General features: G+C 37.0%; 2 protein-coding genes and 1 non-coding gene across 3 annotated transcripts; 1 reads left to right on the top strand and 2 right to left on the bottom strand.

Moving 5' to 3' along the window:
* Positions 1-835: 835 nt before the first annotated feature.
* LOC103344076 (uncharacterized) lies at positions 836-14,324 on the bottom strand. The gene is made up of 7 exons (XM_089041747.1): positions 14,032-14,324; positions 13,862-13,942; positions 3,163-3,213; positions 2,991-3,076; positions 1,986-2,030; positions 1,599-1,687; positions 836-1,394 (listed from the first exon to the last, which is right to left on the bottom strand). The coding sequence occupies exons 1-7, from the start codon at positions 14,243-14,245 to the stop codon at positions 986-988; spliced, it is 975 nt and encodes a 324-aa protein (XP_088897873.1). The 5' UTR covers positions 14,246-14,324; the 3' UTR covers positions 836-985.
* On the top strand, positions 4,725-7,827 carry LOC148915275 (uncharacterized). The gene is given in 3 exon segments (XM_089055713.1): positions 4,725-5,030; positions 5,032-6,259; positions 6,292-7,827. Coding segments are annotated over 3 exon segments (2,940 nt in total). The 5' UTR covers positions 4,725-4,854.
* On the bottom strand, positions 5,345-5,451 carry LOC148915276 (small nucleolar RNA R71). The gene has a single exon (XR_016122403.1). It is a non-coding gene; the product is annotated as a small nucleolar RNA R71 (small nucleolar RNA).
* Positions 14,325-15,688: the final 1,364 nt, after the last annotated feature.

The raw sequence follows: 15,688 nt of genomic DNA, 5'->3' as shown, positions 1-15,688 counted from the left end.
GAATACAATTTGTAGCCTGATTATTTGAGCACACTATTTCTGATTTCTGATTATACCAGCTTATTTCCCAATAATAATCTTCTCCCTCCCAAATTCCATGGTATTGTATCATGTTCCCAGCTATTTACTTGAAACTTGTGTTAATCTGCTGTCTTGGATCTTGCCAAACTCTCCAAAGGCATCGATGGAGTTTCGAAAAGCTTAATTAATGAGTTGTTTATCTTCAATTAATTATCATTAGACTATTGTAAAAGGAGGAACATTCTTGAGGCATAAGCCTTGTATAATAGGTACAATATTATGTTATATTCCTTAAATATATGATGCACGGTATTATTATTATAAACTAGCCAGTCCTCTATTAAGTCACAAGTATTGACTACATTTGTATGATGTCTATCTCAAATATATCTCCATCCGAAATTGGTGCATGGTTTTCAATTTTATATTGCCAAGTAGAAGCACAAAATGAAAGTTTGTTTGTGTGTGATGTGCGTAAATGGCCATGCGGATTGTCAACCTAGTCACTAAATTCTACACCTAACCATGTTCTTGTATATAAAAGCTAGTGAGAAATTTGAGAATAATGGAATCATGGAGAGACAAAGACAGGTGTTTAAATTGCATTTGAAAAGCGTCCAAAATGTGATCCATGACTTTCTTTGCAAATTACGCAAATTTTGGGCATAGCTGGAAAAAGAAGTCGAACCTACTGCAAATTTGGAGGAATTTTACAAAATTTGAAACACATAATTGAAATTATCCGAATTGAAACTATGGACATAAAATTGACAAAATTAAAACTACAGGAGCCAAGGCGGTCAACATGCGACAATTATCCAAAGAACAGTCAAACCTACTGCAATTATCCAAGTAATTGTACAACATAAGGTATTCGATCCAAATTTTAAACCACCGCACAAGTCCAAACCATAATGTCAACAACAGCATAATATAATTCATAATTGACGTGCACCGATCCAACTTATTCCTCGGCCATTTCATGCATAAGCCAAGCAACCTTGAAGTAAGGACCTTGCACTTTTGAAAACATCACTCTCTTCTTAGGTTGATATTTAAATAGCCCTCTTGCAAACCAACACAAAATACTTTTGGCACATCCCCCAGGTAAAGATTCGACAGCCTGCATCACTTCATCAAGTGAAGGTGCAGTACTGCTCTCAACTGCCTCAACAAGGCCACCACTCCCTTGTGCCAAGGATTCAGCACCTCTCAGTTGTGACAGTGTTGCGGCACGTCTCCATTGTGATAATGCCCTCACACTTCCTTTGTCATTCTCATCTTTCTTAGCTTGTATGACAAGTTTTTCAGCTCTCCTTTCCCCCATCCCAGATGAACCCATAGGTTGAGTGGCTTCGACCGGGACGACATTCCTTCAGTAGTAAGTACACATCAATAATAGGTTCTAGTAACTGTGATATAGAATTCATCCATATATCACAAGATAGAAATAAAAGATTGAGTAACATACATAGTGATCACATTCGGAGAAAAGTTAACTTGAACTGTCAAAGAATACCAATATGCACCAATATATGCAAAAGCACGAAATGTAACGTAAAGAAGAAACAAATTACCTGTAGAGATCTGCAAAAATATCTTGCAACTTCTTAGATTCACGAATGCCACCTACCTTTTCCCCATTTAGATAGAAATGGAATGCTGGCTGCAAAAAAATGCACACAACAGCAAAGTAAATTTCTATTTTCAGATGAAAGCAAGGCTGAAATTATTTACTCAGCTAAATCAAACTGCTTAGACCCTTTCCTGCCAGCTAAGTATAGTCTGTTTAGCTATGCATTATAAACTATCAATTAGCATATAGTCAGAAATTCAACACAAATTTTTTAATTGTATTCTAAAAGCAAAGGTTAAATACATGAGTAATTAGATGAACCAGCAAAGTATGGGCATTTACATTAACTTTCTTAAATAAGAAAATAAAAAAAGGATGAATCATTTACCATTAGGTCAGGTTTCGTATAGTTCCACATTTCCTCCATGTCATTCTACAGATAGGCAAACAATGTGAGGACTACTAATACAATAAATCTTCCATACGCGGCTGCATGGCAAATGATAATTATAATGTGGACATAATTAACACACGAGGAAGCAGTTAACACATAGATAATGAAAATAAATTTGTTTTATGAGGTAAACCATTTATGTTTTACCCAGAACGCATATCGCTCAGGTAAGCATTCAAGCAGAGATATACCATATGTGCCTATAAAACAAACGAAGACTGTTGAATGCAAACGGAAACATTGGCCCCAAGGGGATTTATTTTAAGCTCAATTATAAAGTATTAAGGAGATTTGATAAAGATAGGAAAAACATTATGCAACAGTATGCAATATATATTTATTGGGTCATGGGTTGCATGGTCGCACTAAGCATTGGGATGCCATCACAACTGGTCTAGGAAACTCCAGGAAGAAAAATTAATTTCTACTTGGTGTCATGGACTGTTAATTCATATTCAGCAAAAAAATTTCTCTTAGCATTGGAAAAGTAAAGACAATTTGCTTCCCTAGAATCCATACCAAAAGGACATATATGCATCCAGTCAAGATGCAAGGCGTAAGCGTAAAAGGATAGTGCTTGTATTTGGAAAGTAAAATGTAAATAGTTTAGCAGTTTAGATTCTCAATAGTGGGGCGATATTTTCTTTTGTTTTGTGGTGGACTCTTTGGAGTGATGTCTTTAGCATGTTTCTTGCATCAAAGAAATTACTAAAGAAGGAACTTTACATTCAACCAAACTAAGAAGTGAAAGGAAAAAAAAAATGCTAACTACTGTCACCAAAAAACCATGGATTAAAAAACAGAAATGTATTAATCTTAACGTCCATATGTTGTTCTCACCTTAAGCTTAAGATGGGATTCAAACAATTCACAATAAGACTAAAACAGTTCCAAAATGATTCAAGTTCAGAGAATGCCAGATTACAATGCCATACATACCACAGGTGTACCGATAACCTTATATACGGTAACATGTGGGAATTCCCCCCTCAGCCTACGAAGCTTAAAAGTTGAACAAGTCCACACTGCACATGATATGAGTACACCAAAAATAGGTTTCAAAAGCACAAGGAATGACTTGATTGATAAAAGTGAATTGATTAGAACTTACAAGGTGTGTGGTCATAAGAAACCCAGTAGAAAACCGCTGGCCAAAGTCCATCTATAAAAATAAATAAATTTTTTTAAAAAAATATAGAATTATTGATAAGTGTATTATTTCCTATATTTTTACACCTTTTATATGTAGGTTTTGTGGGGAAAGTTAATTAAAAAGAGTATTATTACTTTACTTTCCTTATTTTCAGCTATTCTGCGCTCTTGGAAGGATTTCAACTGAAAATCAACTTTTTGAATGCATTTTAGTGCAAGACCAATTGTAGAAGAAAGCTAAGACATTGAAGATCATTGTATCAAAGTTTCATAATTTTCTACCAAGCCAAATGCTCCAGACCTGCAAGTCAAGACAGCCTAAGTTGAAATCCCGCCAGAACTGCACTGCTGTGGAAGAGTGAAGATTTGAATATCTTTCCGATTTTTCCTAGTGGTGTGTAATATATGCTTGGAAAGCTTAGAGATAAAGCTACGTTTCTCATATTTTTCCAGAATTTTCTAGGAAGTGGAACGACCCCAAAACGTGCGTGCAAGTTGGCTGACGTGTTTCCAAGTCAAATAAGGATTCTTTCCTAGTTTGTTTCCTTAATTGTTTGAGATTTTGTTTTGCTTTAGGAGAGTTTTTCTAGACCTTTTTGAAGTAGGGTTTAGTTGTTTTATACTATATAAGGTCACCCTAGGATCTCTTCAGAGGATCACCTTTTTCCACCATCATCTACCATATTTTTCCACCAACTTTCATACAACCAGAGAAATATCAGAGGAAGCCAAGAATTTGCTGCTGCATTATTTGAGGAGCTTTTGAAGGTGTTCCTGTGAAGATTCTGAAGATCAAGTCCATCGGCCAAATTGGTTTTATGACAATAATTCTCTTGTTTATATTTTCTTCTGTCATGAACTAATTTCCCTTGCTAGGGCTACGATGTAGCCTAACCATGAATACTCAATTTTTATAGTTATATTAATTCCTTATTATTATCCCATGTTGAGTATTTGTTACTGTTCTTAATGATTTAAATATCTAGCTAATATTTAATTGATGATCCAAGCGGAGACCGAGAGGAGATGTTTGGTGTTTGCTTCTTGTAACAAATACCATGACTTGAATGAGTGCCCGAGAGGGACTAACATGACTCATGCAGTTTTCTTGTAGGTTCTCATAGAACTTAATGGGTTCTTAGTTTTCTAAATCCGTTGCTCGAGAGAGAATGGGTTGTTAATTGAGAATACTTTTGGTTGAGCCCGAGAGGGGATATCGAATGAATTAGGAGAAACCAACTGTCAACAGGGATAGTAATTAGGGTTAATTGGCTATAAGAATTAAGTAGAATTGGTTATGGTGAAATCGGATGCTCTAGTGTCTCATCATCTTAATTTTCTATCGTTAATTAAATTGTTATTTTTCATAATTGTTTTAGCTTTCTTGAATCAATCAATCTTCTTAATTAACTGTTCAAATAAACTTCTAAATTAATCATAATTGGTAGTTAATAGGAAATTACAGTCTTCGTGGGAACGACACTCTACTTATTTCTATATTACTTGTACGAATTGTGCGCTTGCAATAATTTCACAACAAGTTTTTGGCGCCGCTGCCGGGGACTGTTTTATTTTCTATTAATATCAATATATTTTAATTCTGAGTTTAATTTGAATTTCTTCTTTTTGTTTCAGGTACTTTGATCCGTGTATGCACCGTTCTCGTACCCTAGAACTCATACCACTTGACCCAGAAATCGAACGTACGTTTCATAAGCGGAACAAAGGAAACAAAAAGCACACTTTGGTGGAACCACCATCCACACCTATGGCGGAGGAAGCAGAAAGAGCCGTGGAATTTGGCCCCAGTGGCAACTCCCTCAGCGATCCGACGTCCTGCTATTGCAGCCAACAATTTTGAGATCAAACCAGCCATGATCACCATGCTGCAGAATTCATCTGTATTTTGTGGTCTACCGAATGAAGATCCCAACATCCATCTTGCGATATTTTTGGAGATTTGTGATACGTCCAAGTTCAATGGAGTAACTGACAATGCGATCCGTTTAAGGCTATTCCCCTTCTCCTTGAAAGATAAAGCCAAGCTTTGGTTACTGTCACAGCCACAAGACTCCATCCGTACTTGGGATGATTTATCTAAGAAATTCCTTGCTAAATTTTTCCCACCAGCCAAAACTGCAAAATTCCGACAAGATATCATGTCATTCGCTCAATATGATAAGGAACCTCTATATGAAGCCTGGGAACGATTCAAAGACTTATTGCGCAAGTGTCCTCACCATGAGCTACCAACCTGGATTCAAGTTCAGACTTTCTACAATGGGTTGAGTCAAACAAGCAGGACACTAGTTGATGCAGCTGCTGGAGGGGCTTTAATGGCAAAAACGGCTACCGAAGCATTTGAATTATTGGAGACCATGGCATCCAACAACTACCAATGGCCAAGTGAGAGAATGAATCTGAAGCCAGCTGGGGTCTTGGAAGTCGATGCTATGGCTTTGCTAACAGCACAAATTTCTAACCTTACTAAAAAAGTTGATTCTTTAAGTGTTAATTCTATAAACACTAGTACTAATTTTGGTTGTGAACTTTGTGCAGGCCCTCATCCAAGTTCAGAGTGTACCACAGGGAACCCATTTGCGTCTGCTGAGCAAGTCAATCAGGTTGGAGAATTGAATCGACAAAGGAATAATCCTTATTCCAATACATACAACCCCGGTTGGCGAAACCATCCAAATTTTTCATGGAGCAATACTCAGAATGTGCAAAGACCACCACCTGGCTTTCCGGCTCAAGAGAAGAAAATAAATTTGGAAGATGCTCTTACTCAGTTGACTGTGTCTACCACCCAATTCATGACTGAAACAAAAACTCAATTTCAGAATCAGCAAGCTTCTATTCAGAATTTGGAGGTGCAAGTTGGCCAATTAGCTAATGTCATAAGTGGAAGAAACCAAGGAGTATTTCCAAGCCAACCTGAAGTTAACCCGAAAAATCAAGAACAAGCAAAGGCAATCACTCTTCGCAAAGGGAAGCAAGTAAATACAGCGATCGACTTGGAAAAAGAAGCATTAGAGAAAGAAAAAGAAGCTAAGAAGTCTGCGGCAGAAATGGGGCATGCATTTTCACCACCACAGAAAAATCCCAAGAAGAAGAAAATTCTATACCAATTCCTTCTCTTCAATTGAAGCCATATGTCCCACAAATCCCTTTTCCACAGAGGTTGAGAAAAAATAAAGTTGATGGGCAGTTTGCAAAATTCTTGGAGATGTTCAGAAAGTTACAGATCAACATTCCTTTTGCTGAAGCTTTGGAACAAATGCCAAGTTATGCAAAATTCATGAAAGACATTCTCTCCAAGAAGAGGAAATTTGGAGAGCACGAGAAAATCCAACTAACAGAAGAGTGCAGTGCCATCTTACAACGGAAGCTTCCACCAAAACAAAAAGATAGAGGGAGTTTTAAAATTCCATGCACTATTGGAAATAATTTCTTTGAAAGAGCTTTATGTGATTTGGGTTCTAGCATTAACTTACTACCTTTATCTGTTGCTAAAAAGATTGGTATTGGTGAAATTAAACCCACTACTGTTTCTTTGCAGATGGCGGACAGGTCAATCACATACCCAGATGGAATTATAGAAGATGTTCTAGTAAAGGTTGATACACTCATATTTCCGGCGGATTTTCTGGTTTTGGATATGGAAGAAGATTCTGACACGCAGCTAATTTTGGGCCGCCCATTCCTGATTACTTCACGCACTCTGATTGACGTAGAAGAAGGCTTACTAACTTTGAGAGTTGGGAATGAACAAGCGACATTCAAAGTTTTTGAAGCAATTAAATTTCCAAGAGAAGCGGAGGATTGTTTTCACATGGAATTAATAGATGAAATTGCTTCAGACACATTTAAAAAGGAGAATCCGAGCCATCCATTGGAATCTACATTGGTCCATGCTGCTACCTCCCAAGATGACAACCCCATGGTTGCTGAATATGCCTTATATTTGGATGCATCACAACCATACCATCCAAGGCAAAGGAATCAGTTCGAACCACTAGGAGCAGCACCTCCTAAGGCTGCACCTTCTGTGATTGCTGCACCTACACTCACTCTGAAGCCATTGCCAACACATTTGAGGTATGCTTATTTGGGAACTTCTGAAACTTTACCAGTTATTATTGCTGCAAATTTGAGTGAAACTGAAGAAGAAAAAGTATTACGGGTTTTGAGAAAACATAAAACTGCAATTGGGTGGACAATCGCTGACATCAAGGGTATTAGCCCTTCTATGTGTATGCACCGAATACTAATGGAAGAGGAGCATAAGCCATCTGTGGAGCATCAACGCCGATTGAACCCCAACATGAAAGAAGTGGTTCGTGCAGAGGTATTAAAATTGCTTGATGCAGGTATTATTTACCCTATATCTGATAGTAGTTGGGTAAGTCCTACACAGGTTGTGCCAAAGAAAGGAGGGATGACTGTTGTAAAAAATGAAAATAATGAGTTAGTCCCAACAAGAATTACAGGATGGAGAGTGCATAGATTGAAATTGAATTCTGCAACGAAAAGATCACTTCCCTGCCTTTTATTGATCGATGCTAGAAAGACTTGCTGGGCATGCCTATTACTGTTTCCTAGACGGATACTCAGGATATAATCAAATCTCTATCGCGCCTGAAGACCAAGAAAAAACGACCTTCACATGTCCATTTGGCACTTTTGCCTATCGTCGTATGCCTTTTGGGTTATGTAACGCTCCTGCCACTTTTCAGCGTTGCATGATAAGCATTTTCTCTGACATGGTGGAGCGATTTATTGAGGTATTTATGGATGACTTCTCTGTTTTCGGTTCATCTTTTGATTCTTGTTTGGATAATTTGGCATTGGTGTTGGCAAGATGTGAAGAAACCAATTTAGTTCTCAATTGGGAAAAATGCCATTTTATGGTACAAGAAGGAATTGTGTTGGGGCATAAAATTTCAGCAAGAGGTATTGAGGTTGACCGTGCAAAAATTGAGACCATAGAAAAGCTACCACCCCCTTCTACAGTGAAAGGAATTCGAAGCTTCTTGGGACATGCTGGGTTTTATCGTCGATTTATTAAGGATTTCTCAAAAATTACAAAGCCTCTTTGCAAGTTGTTATTGAAGGATTCTGAATTCAACTTCGATTCAGACTGTTTGGAGGCATTTAATTTATTGAAGAAAAAGCTCACCACTGCACCAGTCATTATGGCACCTGATTGGGAATTACCATTCGAGATTATGTGTGATGCCAGTGATTATGCTATTGGAGCTGTCTTGGGTCAAAGGAAGAATAAATTACTACATGTAATTCACTATGCAAGTCGTACATTGAATGATGCTCAACTGAACTATGCCACTACGGAAAAGGAATTGTTAGCAGTGGTATTTGCATTGGATAAATTTCGTTCTTACCTATTGGGTGCGAAGGTAATTGTGTATACGGATCATGCAGCTTTAAAATTTTTGCTCGCCAAGAAGGAAGCAAAACCAAGACTAATTCGATGGGTTTTATTACTTCAAGAGTTTGATATTGAAATTCGAGATAAAAAAGGGTCTGAGAATGTGGTGGCCGACCACCTCTCTCGGCTAGTCCGTGAGGATGAAGTTATAGAAGATGTTGGGCCTATCCTAGAGACATTCCCGGATGAGCAATTATTTTCCATCAACTCTGAGAAAGAATTCATCACTCCCTGGTATGCAGATTTTGTAAATTACCTAGCTTCTGGTATTCTTCCCCCTCATATGTCTTTTTATCAGAAAAAGAAATTCCTATCATTGATTAAACATTATTATTGGGATGATCCATATTTGTGGAAGCACGGTCCTGACCAAATTATACGAAGATGTGTACCTGAGACAGAGATGGCTGACATATTATTGCATTGTCATACTTTGGCATGTGGAGGCCATTATGGTGCTTCCAAGACTACGGCCAAGGTTCTACAATCTGGATTTTTCTGGCCTACTTTGTTTAAAGATGCTCAAGACTTTGTTGCAAGGTGTGATCCTTGCCAACGTACAGGAAATATCTCTAGTCGAAACCAAATGCCCTTGAATAATATTTTGGAGGTGGAATTGTTTGATGTTTGGGGTATTGACTTCATGGGTCCGTTTCCGGCATCATATGGGAATTTGTATATTTTGGTTGCAGTGGATTATGTATCCAAATGGGTCGAAGCAACTGCCCTACCCACGAATGACGCCAAGGTTGTGGTCAGATTTCTACGAAAGAATATTTTTACAAGATTTGGGGTCCCTCGTGCAATTATTAGTGATGGAGGTACGCATTTTTGCAATCGTCAATTTAATTCCCTTCTTGCAAAATATGGCATCACCCATAAAGTGTCTACTCCCTACCATCCGCAAACTAGTGGGCAAGTTGAAGTTTCGAATAGGGAATTGAAGAAAATCTTGGAAAAGACGGTGAGTGCCTCTAGGAAAGATTGGTCATTAAAATTGGATGATGCACTATGGGCTTATAGAACGGCGTTCAAAGCGCCAATTGGGATGTCACCATATAGACTTGTTTTTGGGAAAGCATGCCACCTTCCGGTGGAATTGGAGCATAAAGCGTTTTGGGCTATTAAAACACTCAATTTTGACATGAGTTCAGCAGGGGAGAAGAGGAAGTTACAATTGAATGAGCTAGAGGAACTTCGAAATGAATCGTATGAGAATGCGAAAATTTACAAGGACCGTACAAAGAAGTGGCATGACAAGCACATCTTGAAGAAGGAATTTTATGTGGGTCAAAGCGTTCTCCTCTACAACTCACGGTTGAAACTTTTTCCTGGGAAACTTCGCTCTCGTTGGTCTGGGCCATTCACGGTGTTAACAGTGTATCCTTATGGGACAATTGAAATCAAGAACGATCGTGACGGTACAACTTTCAAAGTTAATGGCCATCGACTCAAACCTTATGTGACAGCCGCATTTCTTGAGGAGGAGAGCACCGTCCTACTCGATGATCCCAAGTAAACGCATCCAAAAGTCGGGCTATTGACTCTAAACTAAGCGCTTGTTGGAAGGCAACCCAACTAGGTACCTTCGTTCCTTATCTTTTTAATTTTTATTTGTGTGTTTCCCTCGTTCATTTATTTTACTATTCTTTGTCCTTGCTCTTATTTTCTATTTAAACATTGAGGACAATGTTTCATTTAGGTTTGAGGTGGGTAACATTCATTTTATTTTTTGCATTTTTAGTCTTTTTCGAGTCATGCAAAGCATTGGTGTTTATGTTTCGATAATACTGTTTTAATCTGTGATAGAATTGAAGATTTGGCCCGCGTTGCCTTCTTCAGTTTTTCGTGCTGAATCCAGCCATATAAGGCTCGTAATTTTCTGACTTTTCGTTTGGAAGTTATAGCTGTTTTTCTGAACAGGGGTCTGGAACTGGAATATTTCTGCGATTCTGTACTGTGTTCTGTATTTAACGTCAGTTTTCATGCAGTTCTAGTCTGTTTTCTGGTATTTGGTCTAAAGAAAAGTTATGCGTTTCTTTGTCTATTTTCTGAGCATATAAGGCTTGTCAAAATCCATGCAGTACTTTAAGAGATAATTGTTGAAAACTGATCTGAGGTCAAAATTGAAAAGAAGCAGTTTTTGTGAAACATAAATTCTAGTTAAAGTTGTCACTTTTCCTTGCTAATAGAGATGTATATGCCATGTTTTGATCATGAATGCTTTACTAACGTGTTGCCATGAAGGGTGATTGCATTATAATCTTTGCACTTCACAATACCATACTCGTAATGTTTTGGTGGACAAGGTTGCTATGCTCGAATGACTATGGAATATTAGTGGAGACTACCTTTGTGAGATAATTGAGCCAAAAGCCATTTTCTTTGAGAGGGGTTTCATTGTTTCTACTCTTAAACACTCTTCGATTTTATTCTTAATTAGATTGCTCTCATTAGGTTTGTATTGGATACTAAAGAATTTTCTTATTTTTGTAGGTATGTCGCTTCCAAGTTGGATGGACCATAAGAGATGATGTTAGGCTATGCATGTTTTCACCCTCTAAAAGACTTTTCATCCTAACCCTTTGTGTGCGTCATTAACCCCTTTGTAACCAAACACTTAGCCCTTCCTTCATCACTCCTACTATCTTTTAACCTATATAACCCGTTTCTAAGCCATACCTTATAGCTTAGGATGTGCCAAAGTGATGAAAATAAGAAGGTTGGGCTCTACACCAAAGAATTGGCGTGTACCGAGGTGTTTGTGTAAAAATTGCAAGAAAAAAAAGAAATATAAGAAAATAAAAGAAAAGAAAATATTTTGCAAATCAAAAGAATAAAAGTTCAAAATCACTCCAAATGGAGTAGAAAATATGCACAATCCCTGGACGCTGAGTGGTACAAAAAGTTCAAAAAGAGCTGTCCGTGTATGTGATCGTGAATAATGCTTTGGTATGTCCTAAGTTTTTGTTATTCCTTTCCTTTCTTTCTTAACCCAAACCTAGCCTTTCATTACAACCAAAGTAAAAGACCTAACTGATCTTTTGGGAAATCTTTCTTGGAGGTGAGGTATGTACTCTAGTTCTTAGTATTCGATTCTTTTTATGAGACATTATTTTCAGAAATTGCCATTCTTCAAGCTAAGCATATGTGTTAATATTTGATTTCCATTACATAACTTCATACACATATGTGACATTTGAGTGTAAGCCTAGGATTCTGAGAGAAAAATTAAAGAGTGATATCCGGTGAGGATTAGAGTCAAGGCGAAATAATTCCATGGTATTCGAGTGTGGTTGTCTTTAAGCTTTGATGTTATGAGTTTTGGTATTACACATTACACTATGATGCAATTTACTTAAAGTGGCATATCTTTAGTGATGCAAATGTGATTGGCATGCCTTGATTTTTATTAGCCTGTTAAAGTGGTGTCTTTAACGACTTTGTTTTGTAGTAAACGTTTGTGGGTATCGTGACTGGTAAACCCTCAGGAGACACAACTCCTCCTACTAGGGACACCTAGAGGTTTAACGGCTTGTGGCACATGCTAAGTGCCATCGAGTTTACCTGCGAAAGTGGTTTAGTTAGTTTTTGTCTTGTGTTTGTTTTAATTTCTAATTTTGCTCGAGGACTAGCAAAAGATAGGTTTGAGGTAGTTTGATAAGTGTATTATTTCCTATATTTTTACACCTTTTATATGTAGGTTTTGTGGGGAAAGTTAATTAAAAAGAGTATTATTACTTTACTTTCCTTATTTTCAGCTATTCTGCGCTCTTGGAAGGATTTCAACTGAAAATCAACTTTTCGAATGCATTTTAGTGCAAGACCAATTGTAGAAGAAAGCTAAGACATTGAAGATCATTGTATCAAAGTTTCATAATTTTCTACCAAGCCAAATGCTCCAGACCTGCAAGTCAAGACAGCCTAAGTTGAAATCCCGCCAGAACTGCACTGCTGTGGAAGAGTGAAGATTTGAATATCTTTCCGATTTTTCCTAGTGGTGTGTAATATATGCTTGGAAAGCTTAGAGATAAAGCTACGTTTCTCATATTTTTCCAGAATTTTCTAGGAAGTGGAACGACCCCAAAACGTGCGTGCAAGTTGGCTGACGTGTTTCCAAGTCAAATAAGGATTCTTTCCTAGTTTGTTTCCTTAATTGTTTGAGATTTTGTTTTGCTTTAGGAGAGTTTTTCTAGACCTTTTTGAAGTAGGGTTTAGTTGTTTTATACTATATAAGGTCACCCTAGGATCTCTTCAGAGGATCACCTTTTTCCACCATCATCTACCATATTTTTCCACCAACTTTCATACAACCAGAGAAATATCAGAGGAAGCCAAGAATTTGCTGCTGCATTATTTGAGGAGCTTTTGAAGGTGTTCCTGTGAAGATTCTGAAGATCAAGTCCATCGGCCAAATTGGTTTTATGACAATAATTCTCTTGTTTATATTTTCTTCTGTCATGAACTAATTTCCCTTGCTAGGGCTACGATGTAGCCTAACCATGAATACTCAATTTTTATAGTTATATTAATTCCTTATTATTATCCCATGTTGAGTATTTGTTACTGTTCTTAATGATTTAAATATCTAGCTAATATTTAATTGATGATCCAAGCGGAGACCGAGAGGAGATGTTTGGTGTTTGCTTCTTGTAACAAATACCATGACTTGAATGAGTGCCCGAGAGGGACTAACATGACTCATGCAGTTTTCTTGTAGGTTCTCATAGAACTTAATGGGTTCTTAGTTTTCTAAATCCGTTGCTCGAGAGAGAATGGGTTGTTAATTGAGAATACTTTTGGTTGAGCCCGAGAGGGGATATCGAATGAATTAGGAGAAACCAACTGTCAACAGGGATAGTAATTAGGGTTAATTGGCTATAAGAATTAAGTAGAATTGGTTATGGTGAAATCGGATGCTCTAGTGTCTCATCATCTTAATTTTCTATCGTTAATTAAATTGTTATTTTTCATAATTGTTTTAGCTTTCTTGAATCAATCAATCTTCTTAATTAACTGTTCAAATAAACTTCTAAATTAATCATAATTGGTAGTTAATAGGAAATTACAGTCTTCGTGGGAACGACACTCTACTTATTTCTATATTACTTGTACGAATTGTGCGCTTGCAATAATTTCACAACAATTATACACTACATAAAGTTACATGTGAAAAAAAAAATAGAATTTAAAAAAAAAATATTACCTTTAACTTGTTTAATTGCCCTGTCATAGTCATCCTTGTTCGAAATAGTCACCATGTTTGCGGGCCTTGAAAATACAAGACCTGTAAAAACAGGTGAGTCAGAGGCATTGGCAATGTCAACAACAAAATCATACGCAGAAGCTGAAGGTGGAAGAGAAAGAGGGGGATACCTTTATCGGAGCGTTCCTTAAAATGAAGGTTTGGGGAGGACAAAGGTAATTTGCAAGGGGGAGGTAAAGATCGTGTTGTACTCGGGATTGAAGTTAGGGTTAGGGTTTGGATGGAACTAGGAAGAAGCTTACGACGATGATGAAGAAGACCTGCACAAGGTTTTCTCCAATTGCCAAACAACTGTCGTATCAAAGTCCCTGAATTCCTCGCCATTTTTGTCTCACTCGATCCCCTTTTTCTTCTTCCTTTCTGTTTTCTGGTTCTCCGTCACTCTCTGTGTGCAACTCATTTACAAGAAACCAAACAACACCTGGCTTTCGGTAAATTACAAAAGTGCCATTACAATTGTTAAAACAAGACCAAACCAAAAATCCATAAAAAACACAACAAAACTTAAAACAAGCCCAACCCACATTTTATAAATAAACTAGCTACACGTGGGGGTTTTTTGTTTTAAATTTATTTATTTATTTTAGAATTAGGAAAATATAAAATTGGTAATTATGTTCAATAAAAATAAGACCTATTATCAGAGTTTTTAATAGAAAAAAATAAATTGATTATATTATTTTCATTTAATTAATAATTTTAATTTTTAATATTTGTACTAACTACGGGTAATTTCTAGTATTTTGAATGTTTCACTATTCTCTATATTTTTCTTTATACATATAGAAAAATATATAAAATAAAATAAAATAAGAGAGGTAATTTTCTTACCCATCTTTTCTCCACTCACACTTCCTTTTGTTTTTAATACTTTTTAATCTACCCATACCCTACAGTAAAATTTTGAAAACTGAAATAAAGAAAAGTTAATAGAAAAAAAAAAAGGAAAATGGATAGAAATGTGAGTATTTGTACGCCAAATTCTTAGTTTATTTTTTATTTTTTATACTAAGTATGTGGGTTCGTTTGGTACACCGTATTAGATTCTGGATAGGTGTAAATAGTCCATGTCAAGATAATGTCCTTTTTAGTCATTATACACTGCTCACCACACTTTCACAAAAAATTTACCAAACACTCATAAACTGATTATTGTACGAACAACACTTTCAAAAAAGTTTACCAAACGCCAAATTGCTTTGTCTCACAACTAATTTCTCTCACAGCAAATCTGACAGCGATTATTTTCACAGCACATCAATGTCAAACTGGTCCTAAGTCTATTGTTTGTACAGAAAAGATTAGATAAAAAGGTTGCATATGTTGTTTAGGCCCTTTGACAACACCACACGGCGCCTTCCACTTCTACTCCCACGAGTCGACGACCACCACTTGTTCCGGCGGAGGAGCCCGAAGTGACATGCCTTAAGGTCATGGGCCATTATGTCTTTCTCTCTCGAAGTGGAACGCGTGGCATGAAGAAATTGACTTGGGTCTCGTACTAGTAAATTAGTTAGAAGAAATTAGCCTCCCTTGAGGGAGCTTTATGCCGTTGGCGTACCTACTGTATGTGAGAGAAGAGAAGAGAAGAGAAGGTCGTAGACTTGTAGTCTAGCTAGCTAGCCTTATATGACTAGATTATTTTATTTTTGTGGATAAATTATCTAAAGATTCGAATTTGAATCTCATTACTCATTGTGAACTGATTAAACCCGGAATATATTTTGGTAAATAGTTGAGTGACTTGGATGAAAACACAGTAACCTT

Source organism: Prunus mume, linkage group LG7 (assembly GCF_029339155.1).
Source record: "Prunus mume cultivar Tortuosa linkage group LG7, ASM2933915v1, whole genome shotgun sequence".
In the NCBI taxonomy this organism is placed as follows: Eukaryota; Viridiplantae; Streptophyta; class Magnoliopsida; order Rosales; family Rosaceae; genus Prunus; species Prunus mume.
This window is presented reverse-complemented; position numbering and strand designations above follow the sequence as displayed.